Source organism: Acanthaster planci, linkage group LG02 (genome assembly GCF_054643075.1).
Source record: "Acanthaster planci isolate LZ-2023a linkage group LG02, COTS_SCS, whole genome shotgun sequence".
NCBI classification, from domain to species: Eukaryota; Metazoa; Echinodermata; class Asteroidea; order Valvatida; family Acanthasteridae; genus Acanthaster; species Acanthaster planci.
The window spans coordinates 20,276,476-20,296,529 of NC_141778.1; the positions used below are offsets into that span (position 1 = coordinate 20,276,476).

General features: G+C 40.8%; 1 protein-coding gene across 4 annotated transcripts in view; it reads left to right on the forward strand.

Moving 5' to 3' along the window:
• LOC110979788 (F-BAR and double SH3 domains protein 2-like) overlaps positions 1–20,054 on the forward strand; it is a 45,981-nt gene that overhangs the window by 19,326 nt on the left and 6,601 nt on the right. The window contains exons 5-17 of one of the 4 annotated variants that reach the window (XM_087132964.1): positions 1,752–1,896; positions 2,653–2,789; positions 3,897–4,089; positions 5,519–5,641; positions 6,465–6,560; positions 6,866–7,015; positions 7,757–7,901; positions 8,464–8,561; positions 9,371–9,529; positions 15,737–15,820; positions 16,408–16,663; positions 17,675–17,883; positions 18,482–18,895. In XM_087132964.1, coding sequence (XP_086989090.1) covers positions 1,752–1,896; positions 2,653–2,789; positions 3,897–4,089; positions 5,519–5,641; positions 6,465–6,560; positions 6,866–7,015; positions 7,757–7,901; positions 8,464–8,561; positions 9,371–9,529; positions 15,737–15,820; positions 16,408–16,663; positions 17,675–17,883; positions 18,482–18,895 — 2,209 coding nt within the window. Of the gene's footprint in view, positions 1–1,751; positions 1,897–2,652; positions 2,790–3,896; positions 4,090–5,518; positions 5,642–6,464; positions 6,561–6,865; positions 7,016–7,756; positions 7,902–8,463; positions 8,562–9,370; positions 9,530–15,736; positions 15,821–16,407; positions 16,664–17,674; positions 17,884–18,481; positions 18,896–19,676; positions 19,704–20,054 lie in introns of all 4 variants that reach the window. The other 3 variants (XM_087132965.1, XM_022235842.2, XM_022235843.2) reach the window with 3 other exon arrangements.

Here is a 20,054-nt window from a genome sequence, read left to right on the forward strand (position 1 = left end):
AGCAATTTTACAGTGCTGTCCTTTTTGTGCCAAAGCCAAAAATGTCCTTTCTTTGCACTTTATCATCAAACTGGCAATTGTTGCAGTTGTTAGCGTGTGCATACATACATTCTACCCAATTGAGTTCCTTGTAAGATTGTTCCACATAAGCCAGTGGAAATGGCCATTTATAAAGGATGCTGTTTACTTATCCTTATCCTTTCATTTCTTAAATTAATAATTTTCTACGTTAACTTGTACTGCGCCGTTGATCATTTTTTTGGAAACGGCACATTATAAATTTTCAATTATTATTATTATTATTATCAAATGTTACCCTTCTTAATGGTTGTTGTGTAATAATCGTGCCAAACATTATCCCATGCCGTGAGTAAAATAGCTGATTTTCCCCTCTTCTCCCAGTTGCTATGTACATGTACATGTAGAAGCCATGGAAAGTTGTTGACGCTGGGTACATGTACATTTACACTCACGACTACTGTGTAATTTTCCATCCAATATGACTCAGAGTCATGCAGCCTGTTGACTCAAGCCTATGCAGAGCCTGTCGGGTAAAAGTTGAATATTTACCAGAGAAAGGTGGATTTGCACCTACTGGACATGCATCTCTGTGTAGACTACAAGAACATGTGCATGGGCAATACATGGACGTATCAGTAGGATAATAAGATGTACCGATATCTAGGCCGAATGTCCATGCACAATGTACAGTACTGTATGTTCTGGTATCACATGCATGTACATGTACAAGATGATCATTGCACTGGAATGATGGGTCTATTCATTGAGGGTTTGGCATCTGGTCTTTTGAAGGAAACTAGACTGTATCCAGTGCATAATGTTTATTCCAATAGAAATTTGTTTTTGTTTTTTGCTGTATGCATAATGTAAAGAGCCAGTGTCTGATTTGTACATATGTGAGGTACACGTGCATGTACTGGTATATTGTACTGAAGTAATTTGTTTAATTTCTTTGTCAGAAATTATCAAAAAAATAACAGAAAACAAGTGTGATCAATACAATTATTATATAAATAAATTAAAAAATTTGGCATATTTATACTGTATCTTTTTTGGAAGTGCTCTGCATACATGTACATGTATTGGTTCACAAGTGAAAAGAAAAATCGATAACACAAGTGATTTTTTGGTAGCAGGCCACTTCAGACACAGCGAACTGTTAACCTTCATTTTAAAGATAAAACATCTCAAATGTGTCAAACACAAATTGCATTATCTCATTAGAGTTGAAATGGTTCCAGTTTACTTAGATACTCTTGATTTTTGTGAGAGTTTGCTTGTCTGTACATGCTAGCCATTCCATTTGATATCTTGAGTGACTGGAACCAGTCTATGCACGTACCAGGTATATCAATTTCTGCACACACATATTAGGAACATGAGACTTCTAGTTCAAGCTTCTGATATTGTGGAAGTCTTTGTAGACTCTTTTATTCACATTAATTCATTGTTTGTTCCCTCTTTATTCAAAACATTTGATATTTATCACTCAGTGTTTTGTAACGCTTACATACATGTACTATTAGGTCCAAGCAGAGTATGTACATGTACATGCTGTAGCCTATATTCATTGGACTGTGGTACAATATGAAAGTGTCCAAGAGGTGTATGAGCTGAGATTTGTTCATAAACTCACTGTTTTCACCTCTCCACAAACTTGGCATTAGACCTTATGCTGCTTGACATTTCATAAGTGATATTGTGTTGCCTTTTTTTTTTGGCCTTTGCAGACTGGCCCTGCAGGTGTGGAAGGCCATCTTGGATGAGACGGAGAAGGTCTCCAAGGCACGACTCACGGCCTCGGAGACGCTCAGCTCCCAGATTGCAGAGGTCATCAAGATGCAGAAGAACACCCGGGCACAGACACTAAAGAAGGTACGGGAGCTGGGTCAGGCCAGGATTTGTCTGAGTGGGTTTGATCTCAGTTGATTTGATTGGTTTTTGTGGGGTTTATATTGAACCTTGGCAGATTTGGTTTGATTTGAAGGGGGCCATGTTGGACTACACTGAGTCAGACCAGACAAGATCTTGTTGACATAGCCAGGGTTAGTGTTTGACCTTTTGATTAACAGATTTATGCCAGATGGACCTCAAGTTATATTCCAAGTTGTCTTTCTGTTGGCTTCTTTTACAGGCTTCAGTTGGTACTTATTGTAGTTTCCTAGAGGCTCGTTTGTACTTGATATGAAAGCAAATGTGAATGCATATTTAATGTCATAAGCATTCATTGTAAATTCATTAATGTTGAGATGTGTGCAACTGTTTAGAATTCATGTTACAAGTATCTCATGATAACATCACAAATTCCTATTCATATTGGGTGCCATGCTGAAAATGATCTGGCCTAAATAACAGAGACAAGTGAAGAGTAATTATCCTTTCACTTGCTCACAGACATTGCTCATCCATTTTTGTTGTAGGCTTCAAAATCAGTGCACTTTTCATTGAGATTGATTAGCATTTTGCCTTTTTTGGGGGGGATGGTTGACTCAGAACCTTTTTTGGACAGTTGCTTTTGTGCCCAGATGAATTGTGGTTTCAAACTGTCATTAACATGTAAAGAAAGGACTTCCATCCGTTCCCTATACTTCCCCAAGGTGTCATTTCTCATCCATCTTTTTTCCCCCCAAGTGCGATGACATCTTCAACATATGCCAAGAAGAGATTCAGGCAACAGTCAGAGATCTCTCCAAAGCCAAGAAGAATTACTGTGAGACGGAGGCGGTAGCCCAAGAAGCGAGGGAAAAGGCCCTTGAAGCCGAGAATAAGTAAGATTGTCATCTAACGAAGATCCGTGACCGGTTCCCACAAATTGTGTCTCAAGGCCATCTTTCTTTCATCAATTTTGTTTCAGTGTGCATTGGAAAGGGCAAATTCAGCAATCATTTGGTAAGCTGTCCAAACTGGGAAATGAGGGTAAAAGATGTTCTAGGTTCCTCTCATCTTACATTGTGCAAGATTGTTTTAAAGACCTCAAAAAGCAAAAAAGAAAGACACTAGCGACTTGTGATTCATGTTGTTAGGTTAGGTCACATACGTGTGTCTGGGTTCTGGCCTTACTGTATCAGGTATATATGGAAGATTGTCACATCCTCCAGATTTTCAAACAGTAGTTAATGTACAGTAACTAGTGGTATTACAATACTGGACAGCCAGGCTAATTGCTTACCCCTTCATTCAGTAATGCTGCTACTCTGAGTGCGCCCTGTTTGGCCTGCTAGTTGGGCTTGCCATAAACCTATCACATGGACATTTGAAAATTCAAGAGCTAATAACTATTATCAAAAGCTCCAAATGACTCCAATCTGGAGTGCAGCTGCCTGTGTTATTAAAGGGGAACTCATTTGCTTATGATATGATTGGTATTGTAATGTGTCTTTGCATTTCCCAAGGGTGCATTGCAGCTCACTGGTGCATTCTTGCCAGCACATGTTGAACGTCTCTCCTGTAAATGCATTCTTTCTCATGCTCTTTTAGGAAAGAGTCCCCATAAATGGACTCTTTCCTGCAGGCGTAAATCACATTGTAAGACTTAACAAATACATTGATTTATGTGGGACAGAATGCTGTGCTATTGTTGCCAGCAAAAAGCATTGCTGGTTAGAGAATAATATTGCTATAATGCACCAATAAATTTGTTGCACATTTTCATTGGATGACAGAGGCATCTTTTTTATTTTAGTGACACTGTTTGTGAATTGTTAATTTTAGCAGAATTACGCATATATTGTTGCCTGAATTCTGAATTGAGAACTAATTAATATAAAAAAATGAAATAGAGTTATATTGATAAAAATTCTCAAAAATAGTCAAAATATGTTGAATTGTAAAAGAAAGTAAATTGTCCTCTCTTTTAATTTGTTTTGTAAATCAAGATTGAAAAAAGGTTCACTCAAGTTCTTCCAGTCCAAGACGACCCTCGAGAAGCAGATGGCCAAGCTGGCGGCTCGGCGCGAGACCTGCGACCGCCGGTCGGCCCACATGCGCAATGACTACCTGCTGGCTATCACCTCGGCCAATGCCCACCAACAGCGATTCTACTGTATAGATCTTCCACATGTCATGTCTGTAAGTTTGATAGAACTAGGGCCGTTTTCTAATGCTCAACGTTGGCTCCGTCTCAGGCTTCAACTGTTTTTTACTGGCTGACTTTGAAGCTGTAAGCGCAGTAATCAGTCTAATAGTGCCACAGAACATCAAATAAGATGCAAGAAAGCCAAACATTACAGTAATCCAATGTAATTTAAATGCTTCAGGCCCACAATCGGGGATTGGTTTTGGGAATGAAGCCTGAGATGGAGACGAAGTTGGGTATTGGAAAACGGCCCAGGACTACCCTCAAGGTGGGCGTGTCGGCAGGCTTTTCCCAGCAGTATTACCAAAAGCAAGCCAGTTGAGTTCATTCCAATCCTTTTAAAGTACTTTTTTTGCCACCTAGTACCGGGTTGTATGTTACTGAGAGAGTCATTGACAGTTTACAGCATCTGAAGATAGAGATGGACAGAAACAACCAACTCTGGATTTTGGATAAATAACAATATTTTTTTCCTTAAACTTTGGTGCTGAAATACTCAAAAAAGCACTTGGCAAGTACTTTTTGAAGCCATTTGTCTCAAAGTCTTGAGACTGAAAAATCAGAGTACGTCGCAAGACCTTGTAGGGGATATCAGGTCTGGAGGCTTCAGGCAAGACAGTTGTCATGTGTTTATTTGAGAGTGGACATAGGTCCTACTCAGCCTAAGACATATCTCGCGATATGTCAAATGTTGTAAACTATTGGCGCAGAATGAAAGAGATTTATACTGTCTATAGTAGTATGCCATTACGAAAAAGATGACTGTATATGGATAAGACCATTCAGCCTTTGTCGATCTCGGCAAGATATGGGACAAGATGTTGTTAGGCAAGGGAGAACCTGAATAAGCTTGTTCAGACGGATTAAAGTTTATACAAAACAACTCATCCTGGTTAGGAGGATAGTTTTAGAAGGCAAAAACAGGAGGCTGTTCACCACGACTAAGAGGGTGTTTTTAGAAGGAAATGGAGGAGCCTAGGAGTTTTTTTTTATAGAGAGTAAGTCGCAAGACCTTGTAGGGATTTTGAGGTCTGGAGGCTTCAGACAAGACAGTTGTCATGTGCGAACTGATGTTTTGCATGTCGGACAGTTTAGCTAAGAAAATACGTAGAACTCTTTATAGTGAACCTGCCTTAAACTAAGTTGAAAGGGAAAAATCAGAAAAAAACCTCCACAGAGAGATTGGAACCATTCAGCCCAGTCTGGTCAGTGCTTCTGGTGGACCTTAATGCAGATTACATGTTTATATGTCTGTTAAAGTTTTGCGGTCACAAATTATAAGTTCATTGGTTGTTTCTAGTGCACTCAAACAGAAAAGGCTGAAAGTCCCCTTCACAAGAAAAAACAAAAGTCAAATCAATTTTTGATCTGAGTCTCATAGTAACTTAGAATTTTCTGTGCTTTCTTGATTCTTGTTCTCAGACACTTGACGGCAACTTTTATGACAGGTTGAAGGATTACTACTCAATATTTGCCACGACAGAAATCGAGTTGGGCACATATGTGAGGGCGTGTTTTGACAAAGTGCAAGGCGAGGCCGAACTGGTAAGAAGCAGAAAGTCCAACATTCAAGCTTGTGAAGATCAACTTGGATGAAACCAGTCAGAAGTAGCTAATGTTTGTCGGGTTATCATGCACAGAGCCCCAGAAGATAGAGAAATTGAATTACTTATCCTGTGGGTCCCTAAAAATGAGTGGTTGGGAATCTTTAAAAACTTGCGAATCCAATTATTATTTTTGTCTTCATCTAATTAGACCTCTTACCTATATAAAGAAACTTGGACCCACTTCAGTGAAAAATGCCGCTAAGCAAAATTCAGGGCCTATGTTCAATGAGCTGGTAAGCAGGGAAATTGATCTTCTCTGTATAAAGCTGGAAATCAATCATAGAAAATACAGAGTACATTACCCTTAACCACTTCGCACTGGGCCCATTTATCCATGTTGATTCTGCTGGGCCGGGTAATTTTTCATTTTTTTTCTGTTTTCAGGCGGGCTTTAGTTGCAAGAAATCTTCTACCGAAGCACTGACTCTCTTGCGCAATCATCCATTCCAGACGAAACTTTCTACTCAGTCCAAATTTAGGCAGTTCAGAGTCCCCTGCCTACAAAATAGTGTTGAATAGCTACAACAGTTGATGTAACTTGACATAGCTGTGCATTGACTGTCAGTGATGAATGAGCTGGCGTTGTCTACCAGTCACTTGTTTTTGCCTTCAGCCAACCAGGATTATAATTTGACTTTTGGTGACTTCACCTGTCTATAAAGTGCATTGAATTTTTCACTGTCTGTGACTGTTACAACTGGAGGAGGGCTAAAGGTATCTGATGTATTCATCTTCCCTATGCCATAATGTGCAATGCACAGGTCACGAGGGAGTACCACTCTCAGCGCTTCCTTCAGAAGTGTCCGGTGTTGACTACGCCTCTCCAGTATCACTACTCTCCCTTAGAGACAGACCAGGTATGGCACTGAAGTCTGACTGACAGATGATCAAAGCCTGCTGCATTATTCATATCTGCACTCTAGCTCTCTTGGTAGAGCATGTAGCTGAGTTTCATCAGCCTTTGGAATGCATATATTCTGAATGCATCAGATCCTTTCTTTGTGTAACAGTGATGGTTTAAATTCACCTAAATCAAATTAATGAATCATTGAATGAGAAAGGAATTGACCGTTAAAAATTGGAAGATACCTTTCCAAATAAAAAAAAAATGGAAATTGTGATGATTTTGCAATGATATGACAAATTGTTGTTTTTCTCACAGGTATCGAGCATGGTAATAGACCAGAAAGAGTCCCTGTATTTGGACAGAGAAGCAAGGAAATGGGCCACCGATGTCGCCCGTGAAGCCAAGAGCATAGAGGACAATGGTCAGGTATTCCAAGATCTGCAGAGCTCCATTTTGCAACTCAAGGTGAGTTGTCTGTGCATGTCCTATCTCTGATGGTTGTGTGCAAAAGTTGTGGCTGTCTCTAGGGATGACATAAATGCCTGTGGAAGCCACTGCGTTTAGTTGCTGCGGCTGCCACCCATCTGATACGTGTAACTGTCAGTCACAGCCAGTTGATTTGGGCACAGCCTCAGTTTTCTTCCTATAGGATGGGTTGCTTTGAATATTTTTACCTCTTCACAGATATTTAGTCACTGTTTTCGTTTCTTTTTACCTCTTGTCTTAGTGGTCTTGCAGAGACCTATTGCAGAATGTTAATATACCCATGCATTCCATTTTAGCGCCCCATTTCCATGAAGCTGTGAAATAGAAAGTTCATGCCGTAAACTGAAAATCACCACTTGGCCATTGACGTCATTTTGCTTTGACAATTTTTTTGTACTTGGCAAACAGTTGTGCTTGGATGTTCTTGAATTAAATGCTCTCATGAACTTTGCGAACCAAACTTTTGCGCTCAATTAATGTTGTCACATGTTTCTACTGTTGCTAGTTACTAAATACCCTCAAATCCAAGCTCACACCCTTTTTGTAAGTTTGCATGATCGTACACCCCCGCGGCTTTTCTGTTGGATTGACTTTGAAGCTTGTGCCAGTTTATTGCTGTGGTGCCAGATTCTTGAGGTTTGGGACTTGTTCCTTACAAAAATGCTAAGGAGTTCAGGGTTTAGGGACCAATGTCGCCATCTTCCTGTTTTGTCCCTCCAGGGATCAGACACATCCTCAGACAGTGGGTTCGGTCAGGAGAAGGACTCGGAGCAGAAATACGAGACTCTCCGAGAGACCCTGAGGAAATCAGAGACCACCAAAATGAAAGCAGAGGCCAAGCTTAACATGCTCAAGAATGCTGGCAGTAAGTTTAGATGAATTTGTTAAGGGAGAAAAGTAGACGAGCTGCCCACCGTTGGTCTTAATTCAGAATATTTTGCTGTTATAAACTTTTACAGAAACATTACTTTAAAAAAAAATGAAATTTATCAACACCCCTTGATGCTTTTTATGGAACTTTTATTCCTTATTTTTTTGATCGTGCGAGCACAGATTGACCGTGGTTATTAATAAATTTATCAGTTTTACATTTTTTTAATCGAAATCTGATCTTTGTAACGTAAATAGGACCCTAAGGTTAACACGTTTCCCAAAGAGAAAGAAAAACAGAAACAAGAATCATTGAATCGCTGTACTTCTTTCTGAGGTCATTTTTTCTTTTTTGTTTTTACATAGTGGATCTGAGTCATAACAATGTAAAAAGACTCCTTGCAAAGGGTTACTGAAAGTAAAAGTTCTGTGATGTTTCCGTTTATTCAGCTTGGATAACATAGAAATACATTGTACCTGGGCACAATATTCAAGCCTAAGATTCTCGTCAAAATATCAACCTTGTTCATCAGTAACTATTGACCATTGTTTCATAGTCAACGTGGACCAGTGGTTGGACAGTGCCTATGAGGCGATCGCCAAGGAAGCCGAGATAGAAGCCCAGATGAAGGCACAGCAGGCAGCGGCCCAAGCAGTGAGTGTCCAAAACAGCTGCAGGCATATTGGTCTCATGCAAACCTCTCTTACACACATTCCAATCCAGAAAAATCAGAGGGCCTTAACACGTTTCAACCCTAGGGTGCACTCATACCATAGGTTTATAGTAGGGATACTGAGAGACTTCTGACTCTTGGAGGTATTTCAGTTACTTTTACTAGCAGATTGCCAGTGGGAGTTCAAACTTCTTGATTACCCTCTCTTGATGGTATCAAGAGAGGGCGGTCTTTAGGGACATGACCAGTGAGTGTTTCAATCAGTGAAAGATGGCAGTCTGCATGCATTACTGCTCATTCCCTTGCTTCTGATCATCTAAAACCAATTTGTTGATTTTTATTGCACAGTTGAACTTGATATGACAGTATCTAATATGACATCCTTTTCTCAGCTAATGATTTGACATTTCAGATGTATCAATAGTTTGATAGTAAAAGTACTCACTTTGTTTTTTTGACTGAGGTCACCTTTCCTATCCGCTCCGAGCGGAACAAAAGAGGGCATGTTTTTTTTGGGTACTCCCAGCATAGGTGCACCATGAGGTGCGCAAGTATATGCGTGTTTGACGCGGAGCACGCTGAGTACGCGTAACTAATTTATTGCGGCATGTATGGTCTTTGCGTACGCGCAGAACGCGTGCAAGAACCCGCTTGTAACCACCTGTCTTTCTCTCGCCGATTGGAAGTGCACTTCAGCTCGGGGCAGATAGACAAAAAACTACTAACATCACCTACATGTAACAGCCAGTAGTCTTGTTCCGGATTCAGTTTGTCTTGTCTGGTATTACAGCGATCACAGAGTGATGGCCTGAATGCCAGCCGTGCAATGAACAGCTTTGATTCCTTTGATGACACCTTTGAGGCGACGCTGAATGAGGACCCAACCCCAGCCCAGCCCTCGTCAGTCCAGGAGGCCTCCATCAGGGCAACGGCATTGTATAACTATCAAGTAAGGATAGGGAAGGGGTGAAATTTATCTGTATTTTCCAAATTTGGGGAGTTTGTGTAGAATGTATTCAGAATGTGGACTTTGTAATTGGAATGGCTTTGTTGATATAGCATTAGTTTTGAATTTTGCAAGACAGTAAATGCAGGACTTTCGCAAGTTGAGGTTTAGATAGGACATGTATTCTTGTGTTGTCACTCCCACTGGAATGCAATGGATTGCCACTGAATTGTGGGGTGTGTAGTGTTACACCAGAAGGACTACATATAAACTCGGCAAGTGGAATGCCCAATAAGGCCACCAATTACTTCTTGTCAAGTTGTCCATTTGTTTTCCTTTTTATAAATCACGTATACGTTATTTACTTTTATGGGAAATTGGCAAAAGCAAACAGTGGTATTTGAATATTTGATTCAACGAAAGGTCAAAAATATTCAAATATTCAGTTATTCAAATTGACTCGCCCCCATCACAGACCATGTGTCCCAAATTAGAAATAATTCTTGCACACTGCAAACACTCGAAGTTTGATTTTGCCTTTTTCCAAACATCCTGAAATGTCAAGAAAATGCTCCTGCCAAAACCAATCAGTACATTCTGCTTTGCTCTTAGTGTTTGATAAATTCATATTTCTCTAAGGCTCATGTGCAACCAGGACTAGATAGCATTTCCATCACACAGCCTATGTCTATTTAACTAAATGCTTTTGTAACTACTGATGTAAGTTACGTTTAAGAGGAATGTTTACATAACTAACTCTAGTGTTTTCTTTACTGAGCTAAACAAGATGTGCTCTTTACATAGGAGACAAGATGTTTATAACATACATGTACTTGGGCAATATCATGAAAACTAGGAAAAAGTTTGTGATGTGAAAAAGAGAAGCCTGTCTGCTTCTGTAATGTCAGTGACGGCATGTAGCTCTCAAGTCCTTGAATGCCTGTCGTAGCTCCCTCTTCCTCCAATGGTAGATGACACATTCAGCCAGCAGTTAGTGTAATAGAAAGTTCTTGCAAAAGTGAAGACCAAGTGGAGAACATCAAAGGTGGTGTTGTTGAGTAATGCAATGAAGATTATGGGAGTAGATCAGCAGACGCCTATAGCTCCAGTTATTGATGATCGCTGTTGCAGCAGACTTCAAGTGGCTCTGGGCCATCTGTGTCAGAGCTGTAGAGGGTGTGGTTCATTCAAGATGTTTCCCTCGCCTGTTGCATTCATTCTGATGATGGCAGTGCTTTGAATTTGGTTGAATTCTAATTCTTCCCACTTTGCAAAATTGCTGAGGACTTCATGCTTACCCTTTGAAAATAACCTGTACTCTCCACCGTGATGTGTGTGCAAGTCAGTGTATTCCAACTGGAAGTGTGCCAGCATGTCTTTCTGATCTATATCAGATCTGTTTGATCAAGCCTTACAGTCATAAAATTGATGATGATTGCTCTTTTCCATTATCCAAGTTTGATTGACAATCCAATTAAAACTCCTAAACCATGTCACCTGCTGTCTTTTGGAGCAGTTTAGTGAAAGCTTAAATTGCTCTTACTTTCTGAAAGAATCTGAAATTGTATGGGAAGTATCAAGATAAGCTGTATATTTGAGAAAATGTAAGTCTTTGTATCTTCTCAAATAAGCCGCAGGACCAAGTTTGATCAACAAATTCTTGATTAGCCTTCATTATGTGGTTAAGTGGTTGGCTTCCAGTCATAGGGTTGGAGGTTCAAACCCATCTGCTGGCAGTATGTTGTGACCCTTGGCAAGCCACTTCACCCCTGCTTGCCTCTCTCCACCCAGGAGTATAAATGGGCACCAGCATTAGCTGGGGAAGCAACCTGTGATGGACTGGCATCCCATCGGGAGGGGGGGAATACAAATATTCTCAGTCGTTTCATGCCAAGGAAACTGGAGACAAACACCAGCCTGATGAGCCAAATTGCTTTGCTTCATAATGTGTAGTTTGATAACAGCAGTTTGATTGCTTCATCAAACCAGATATTTGCCATAAAAGACTGACTCTAAGGTCTATCTATTTTGGTTGATCAGTGAGCAGACAGTCTTGTCTGTAAACTGCCGCCTAGTTGTTTGAATGACTGTTTTTTATACATGTAAAAATAAGTCTTTAATAACCTGGGACCAAGTTTGATCAACAAGTTCTTGATTGACGAATCTGATTGACCTTCATAGTATGTAGTTTGATATTGGCAGTTTGATTACCTCATCAAACCATATAATTACCAGAAAAGACTGACTGACTCAAAAGTCTATATGGTTGGTTGATCATTGGACGCACAGTCTCATCTGTAAACTGCCTCCTAGTACTTTGTGTGGCTTACATTTGCACATGTACAGTACTCTGTGTCACAAATATCTTCAGAGTCTGTAGATGAGTGGGCGAGGGTTTGGTCCAAATAGGTAAGCATAATATACTTCTTCACAACTTGGCGTGCAAAGCAAAAATCAAATTGAGAACCATTTAAAGGCAGCTTACTGTTTCGGTTGGTCAAAGTATTGCTTTTAAGTAAACCTGTGTGTATTAAATTCAGTGAGTTTTAACGCCAGTGTGCATTTGCTGCACTGACTTTTATTGAATAGCAGGTTTTCTGAGAATTGTCTAAAATGACTTCAAAATTTAATCCCACAATGGGCAGTATAAGAAACCTTGCAGGAGAGGATATTATTTTCGGAATGGGTGACATACATGTAAGTTTTCACTCCCGCTGTGCACTATCTCAGTGTGTGCAATATGGGGTGATGTTCTGAGAATTGATGATCTATGTTTAAAATAGTGGGCGAGGTCAGGCAGAGCCACCAAGAGATATTGCTAAGCAAGAAATAGTTTTATGGAAACTAATTTTATGATCACTTAAAAACGATTTCATCCCATGGCATTGAACAAATAATGTAGTGACTTTCCTCTTGCTGCTTAAGCAAGTTTTTCTCAAAAGCAGTTGTGCTTAGCATACATGTAAAGTATGAAATTGGCATTTGTGCTCAGCACAGTTAACAGTTTATTGCTTGAAAGCGGTCTTAAGTTCATTTGTTAACTTCTTATTTCTTTTAAAAATCTTTTAAAAATCTGTCCCTTTGGCAGCACTGCTGTCTTGCATCTGCGCCATTTTACCTTCCGTGTACTCTGCTGTCTGGGTAGCATCCCTTGTTTCAAAATCTTTCTTTTGGAGTTTTCAGTCCACTGTTGGTGCACAAGACTTGATTGCGCATTTCTCAAGCATTGGTTTGAGATGTGTATTGGTCTTGTACTTCTGCACATGCGATTCACTTTGAACACTTAACGTTCTTATTTTAACGCTACGTAAACTCAACTCAACACCACTGGGCTGTTTTGTTTTCTGTATGTAACTGTTAGACAGAGTGCTTTAGTGTTAGCGATGACACGTAGCTCTCAAATCACGGAATGCTCGTCGCAGCTCGTTGTTCCTCCAGTAATAGATGACCACATTCAACCAGCAGTTGGTGTAAACTACACATGTCAAAAAGGTGAAGAGTGTGTTCTGAGCATTCAGGATCCTCGCTTTGACTAGTGGATTCAAGATTACAGGCACGATCCAACAGACAGACACGGCACCAGTTATGATGATTACCGTGGTGGCAGGCTTGGTGCTGATTGGTTGTAGGGCATTCTGTCCGTCTTGTGGGTTGCCAGCGGGATTCTGAGCTGCAATGCGTCGGGCCTGATCTCGCGCAATCTTGAGAATGCGTAGGTAAAGTATCAGAACTAGAACAAGAGGAATGGCAAAATTCAGAATGTATATGATGTCACAAAAGGAACACTCAATTATCAGACAGAAGTAAGTGTTCTTTTCATATGATTTAGTAGGGGTGCTGAAGCCATACATGATGACATTCTCTGTAGCAGCCAGGCCCCACACTACTGCAATGATGATCTTTGCTCGTTTGGTTGTCATCATCGAGTTGTAGTGCAATGAGTGGACAATAGCAATGTAACGATCCACTGTTAATACCAGGAGTGAAGAGACACTTAGCAATATGAAACTTGGCCCCAGAATAATGGACATCGAACACAGAAACCCCCCCAGCACCCACTTCCCAGGTATGCTGGCAGTCAGCTGTGGAACAGCTGAGGTGATTCCTGAGCCGATATCAGAAATGGTGAGTGAAACCATGAACATCTTGGTGGTCTCCTGGATGCTGTTGGTCTTACAAAGGACAAGGAGGCTCAGAGGGTTGAGAACCAAAATCAGAAGGATTGTCAGAGCCAGGAGGACATTGGCAAACACTTGAAGTGGCTCTGGGCCTTCTGTGTCAGAGCTGTAGTGGGTGGGATTCATTCCAGACGTGTTCTCGCTTGGTGCATTCATCCTGATGATGATGGCGATGCTTTGAATTGGTTGGATTCTAATTGATTCTAATTGCTCCTACTTTAGAAAGTTGCTGATGACTTGTGCGTACCATTTGAGAATCTGCTTTGCTCTCCTGCTTGATGCACGTGTGTGCAAGTCAGTATCCATGTATCCCAGCTTGAGATGGGCCACACTGATTCTGTGATCCTATATTATTAGATAGCCAGTCAAGTTTAAAGAGATACATGTATGTTCGATCAAGCCTTACATAGAAAGACAGTGATAAAATTGATGTTGATTGCTTTTTCTCTCAGTATTCAAGTTTGATTGGCAACCCAATTTAAATTTTCAGCCATGTCACCTGCTGTCTTCTGAATCAGTTTAATGAAAAAACTTGAAATAGCTCTTCCTTTCTTTGTGGGCCTGTCGTTAATTGCAGAGTTGCCATCTGCAGAGAGATTATGAAAATATTAGGAGGATGAGTGGTCTCAAGATAAGCTGTAAAATTGGGAAGACGGACGCTTTGGTTTTCTTTTCAAAATATCTCTAGGACCAGGTTTGATCAACAAATTCTTGATTGACAGATGATCAACCTTCATAATATGTAGTTTGATAATGGAAGTTTGATTACTTCATCAAACCAGATATTTACCATAAAAGGCTGACTGACTTAAAGACCAGAGGCAGATCAGAGGCAGACAGTCTCGTCTGTCAAATGCCTCCTACCGTAGTTGTTCGTATGGCTTGCATTTGCACATGTATGGATACTGTCATTGTTTCAGTATTTGCAAAATGGGGTGACGTTCTCAGAATTGAGGACCTATATTTGCTTTAAATAATGGCGAATGTCAGGCAGAGCGGCCAAGAGATATTGTGGAGCAAGAAACTATTTTATAAAAAATGTCTCCATGACCACTCGCAAGCAAATTTCATTGCTCAGCAGTGAAAAAGTCCATGTAGCGACTGTCATCTTTCTGTTAAGCGAGTTATTTTCTCTGTTTTAACAAAAAAAAGGATTGTGCCTAGCATAAGTATGAATTCGGCATTTGTGCTTGGCATAGCTCATAGTTTATTCCTTGAAATAACTCCAAAGAGGATATTAGTACCGAATGATGTTTTCTGTGGAATCACCAAAGTCTCTTTTTCTGTGTAACTTTTCCGACTGTTTGAAGTTTGGAAATACGTAATGTGCTTGAAGCGGAGAAAGTGATTATCAGTCGCAGTGTCTGCTCTACTTGTCGACTTCCCTCTGCCGTCTGCTAATAAAGCTCTGTTGCTAGGAGAAATTTAATTATAAAGTAATTCATCTACACAGAGAGTTGGTTTCCTTTGGAAGCCTCTGTCACGTCAGTGACTGTCAGACATTAATAAACTGTGGAAAAGCCAAACAAAATCTGGCAGAGCCAAATAGATCAAAGGTAGCCCCTCCTAATTTTTTTTCTCTCTCAGTTAGTCATTCTCCTTGTATTTTGTTCTTGTTAACATTGAGTATATTTGATGATTTGAACTTTATGTGACGGGTGATTAAAATCGTATTAAGTATGTGTGCAACTTACATAATACGTGCCCTTGAAGGACACAGTTCGAACATTTTAAATGGACAGAAAAACAGTCATAGAATCTGTTGAAGCTTAAAACTCAGAAATAAGATGTTGCTTCAGTACCTGCAGAGTAGAGATGAAATTGTTTTGAACCTGCAGGGATTAAGACGTCCATTTACTCAGGAGCATTACAGTGGCTTTCTTCAGATGATTGCCGTGAAACCCTCATGAGCCCTCACCTCTCCCCTTATAAAAAACCCAAGTCACAATAACATCTTCCAGTGAGCTGGATTTCATTGCATCAGGCTGTGAGTTTGATGGAACCCTGTATTCATTTTATTCTTCCCGAACAGGCTCAGCGAGATGATGAATTGACCATCAGGGGACACGAATACCTGGAAATCATTGAAGAATCGGAAGGAGATGGATGGGTCAAGGTGGGTCAAAGGTCATAGCTTCAGAAGTGTAAATAATCCTAGCCCCCTCGTGATAAACACAGGAAGCTGAGTGATCTTGCAGTTGATGCCCTGATTATCGTTATCCTTCAGTATGATGAATAATGAGGAAATAATGATAAAATAATGTATGTTGGAAATATTTTTATTGTCATCGATTTGAGAAATTAAGTGTTTTTCTGGCTTCAGACACTGCAAATAAGTCTGACTTGTTCTGCATAGATATCCCCTCCCCGAATTCCTGAATAAGAAAATTGAAACCAAAAATATGGTGCTTTGTTTTAGTAAAGGAAATGTTGTGTTCCAAGGTTCTGTTACCAGTTGACGGTGTTTCACAGTTGGAAAAATTGTTTTACCTGATAAACTTCACAGATGTTTCCTGTTGTTCACAATTTTCCCGAAAATGCCATAAAAAATTGTCAGCCCTGCTCACATCCAAGAATGATTTCCTGTAGTATTGTGCTCATTAAAGGGAACTTAATAACCAAGATTGCCAAAATATGGCCTTTACGTAAAGCAGTCCAAAGATTGAAATGTACAGCATTGCCTCAATACATGTGCCATTGTAGGCTAAGAACGACAGCGGACAATCAGGCTACATACCAGAGTCTTATGTGCAAGTGGAGCGCCGGCACGTTGCCCGGCAACTCTCCAACTCGTCAGAGGGCAGCCCAGGCTGGTCCCACCTGAGCAAGATGGGCCAGCCTTACAGTTCCTCGGCCTCGCTGACCGACTATGAAGTCCAGGCAGCCATGGCCAATCAGGCCATGAGCGCCTCGGGCCAGACTGTGGGTGAGTGCGAGTCCGAGCAGGCCGACGGCCCGGGTGAGCAAAGACCTTGATGATGTGTGATTCCGTCATGTCATTCCACCACCGCCAACGATATGCACTCCATTCACATCATGCATTTTGGTCTCTCTCACCGGCTGGGGTATTATTCCGCAGAGCTGCTAAGGCTTTGTTTGAGACTGCGGCTTGAAATCACACACAACTCAATAGAAATTGGCTGCAGCTGCAACCAATCATAGACTCCTGCATAATGTCAAGCTGCAGCCCAAGTAATGCGGGCACACAGAGAAATTGACCAAGCGCAGAAAGTGTTGCTTAGCGAAAAGCACGATACTGGCCAACATGTATTGCAAAGTATATTACTTCAGGTTGGTTCTCTGCTTGTTTTTGCTCAGCAAGCAGTACTTTCAGCTTAGCATCTCTGTGAAATTATGCCCTGATTTGTCTTTTACGCTGATTGCACGTTAGACAGGTTTTGTATTTAGTTCCTGTGTGGAGGCAGTTTTTTATTTTAAAATGCTCAAAGGTCATTGAAGTAGCAGGTATTAGGGATCGCTTCTGTGTTAGAAATTCATATTGTGTCAACTATTCACCTGCATGACTCATTCATACTGGAATTCACTATTTTTACATGTGATCATGACACAGAAAGTTAGTCAGTATACATGCACCTCAACCATTTTAGGCAATGTTAAATTCCCTTTAACTACTGTGTATGTTGATCGGCCAAGATGATATACCTGTATGTTCGGTTGAACAATAGCCTTGCAAAGAGATGGCCATAAATGTGTAACATGCCAGCAGAAAAGTGGGCATATTCCGTTGGTATCTTTTACTCATTTTTATCTTGTACACCACTTTGGTATCGGTAAACCCCAAAGGAGCCAAGTCTGTAGATTCAAATTTAGTGCTAACCGTATCATCTCAATTGTAAATAGTACTTGTACATGTTAGTATTAGTTGTTAGCTTGTAAAGTTTAGGCACCTTATGTCTCTCTCACACCGGACCCTTCATCTAACCCCTACCCTCCCCTTCTCTGACATTAGTTTGTTTTGCCAGAGCTCTCTATGACTACCAGGGCTGTAGCCAGGAGGAGCTTTCCTTCTCGGAAGGCTGCGTCATCAAAGTCCTGAAGCAGGACGACGAGGGCGACGGCTTCTGGGAAGGCGAGCTGAACGGCCGAGTCGGGGTCTTCCCTTCCCTGCTGGTGGAGGAACTGGGCTGCCCCTCAGTCAATGAGGTCGTCACTCCCGAGGTAGACTCAGTGGAATGTTCTGTGTGTGTTTTTTTTTAAATTTCTCCTCAATCTTAAGTACTTGCTGACAGTGCTGTTTCAGCAGACATTGCACAGAATGCATTTGCTTCAGCTTGATATAGTGTGTGGTGAAAGGGCGTTGTGTTGTGTTGAAGTTGTATGCAAACACTATGTGTGCCAAACCAAGTAGTGAAATGTTAAAGTAGAATATTGCACCTACATTGTAGGCTTGCTGTTATGTAATTTGTCTTGTCAAGTACCGGTACGGTGCAATTACTTCATCTTTTTTGTGTTCAGGTAAGAATTGAACAACTTTGTGAAGGCTCATTTGTTGAAATAATCTTGCTTTATGCTAGTCTGCAAAGTTCATGCAATTCCAACAATTAATCTGCTTATCTGAAGACAAATTCACAAAGTAGCTTTCACGTGGTCATCCAATGTAATAATGGTTGCATGGCTATCTTGACAAAAACCGCATTAGGAGCCCTAAAGTTAGTCTGCATGCTTTTGTATTTCTTCTCGTAAACCTAACCGAAAACTGTAATGTCTTGTGACCTGATTGACAGCTTTAACTCTCCTTCTGCACTCTCTTCTGCAGTTTGTCCGACGCTTATGCAATGCCCCCAGCACCTCCTGCCCCTGTCTTCACAATCTTGCCCTCACCACCCCCAATATGTACCCCCAGGGCACCCCTCGGTACACCCTGCCCTACACCATGGGCCCGGCCTCCTTCAAACAGGACATGGGTTCCATCCTCTTCCCTGAGACTGACCCCTCCCTTGCACCCCAAATCCCCAGAGCTTCGCCCTTCTACACCCCGGTTTTTCGCACCAAGAGGCCATCCCTCCCCACAGCTAACCTGCAGGTGCCCCAGTTTTCCCATGGGCTGTTCCAGAGTCCCTGTCGTGGGCAAGACACCCACTGTTCCCCTGGCCCGTCTAGGCTGTCCCCTCAATCCATCCTGAAGGAGCCCATCCGCTGCGCTGATAGGACCAACGAACCGATATACATGGTTACAATAACTCCAACTATTTCTGGCATGACTATTCTGTTTCTTTTCCTTTTCCTGGACGTCAAACATGAAATATGCAATTGGCGTACATATTTCCAGTAGAGAAACACATGTGCTGAAATGTATTACTTTATCCTGTATCAATTTATGACAATGTACATATTTCATATTTGGCTTTTCATGAGCTGGTTCTGCATTTTGATGCATGGTCTTATGGCATATGAACATTATGCATCAGTCAGGGTTGCTGATTTAAATCACCTTGATTTCAATCACCGATTTAAATAGCAATTTAAATCAAATGATTCAAATCAAAATGTATCAATCTTGGATTTTTTTGACTGACTGGAAATGTTCGTAGGTTTTGCACATTTTAAACAGCAACCCCCCCCCCCCGAGCCTTCCAGTTCCTAGTATCAAAGAAGTATGAATGCACATGGGTTACACAAATCTGGGTTGGCAAGATTGTTATGTTCAATTCTGTCCACTTATTTCAATAGGCTCTCATAATGGTGGCTGAATTCAAAAACTAAAAGAGAGCACTATGTTCACACTTGGTACACAAGAAATTCCCATATGCACGAAACCATGTGTTGATAGATGCAGTAAACCTTCCGAGACCACATGTTTGCATTCAGCGGCTGTTTAATTGGCAGACTCTGTTAAAGTGTTGATCTAACTGCATATGATTTCCGTTCTCTTGTAGGTTTTATGTCACCCTCTTCTGAATAAGTCTTTTATGTTGTTTTTATGCATGCCCACACTGACTGTAATCTCTCAGACACCGACAGTGTTTGTATTTCCTGAGGTACAATTGTAATTTTTGATTTTGTGGTGTATCATCTATCACTCTGGCATTTTCCTTATCTCTAATTTCTAGAATTTCTGCTTAAATTAAGTCCTTCGATTCATTGTCATGATCATGAACTGCATATTGTTCAATCAAGCTCTCCATTTTCATTTTAGTTGACAAGCTTGAAAAGTGTGCATTTGCTCATCCCCCAAAAAAATAATAAATAAATTTTAAAAATCACATTTATTTCACAAGACATACTGCTTCAAGAAAGCTAGATTTCCTCACTTGGTCCTGGTTGTGCAGCCTTTTCCAACATATTTAGATGAAAAATACGACCGGAGATTAATCTTGTGCTCATGGGTT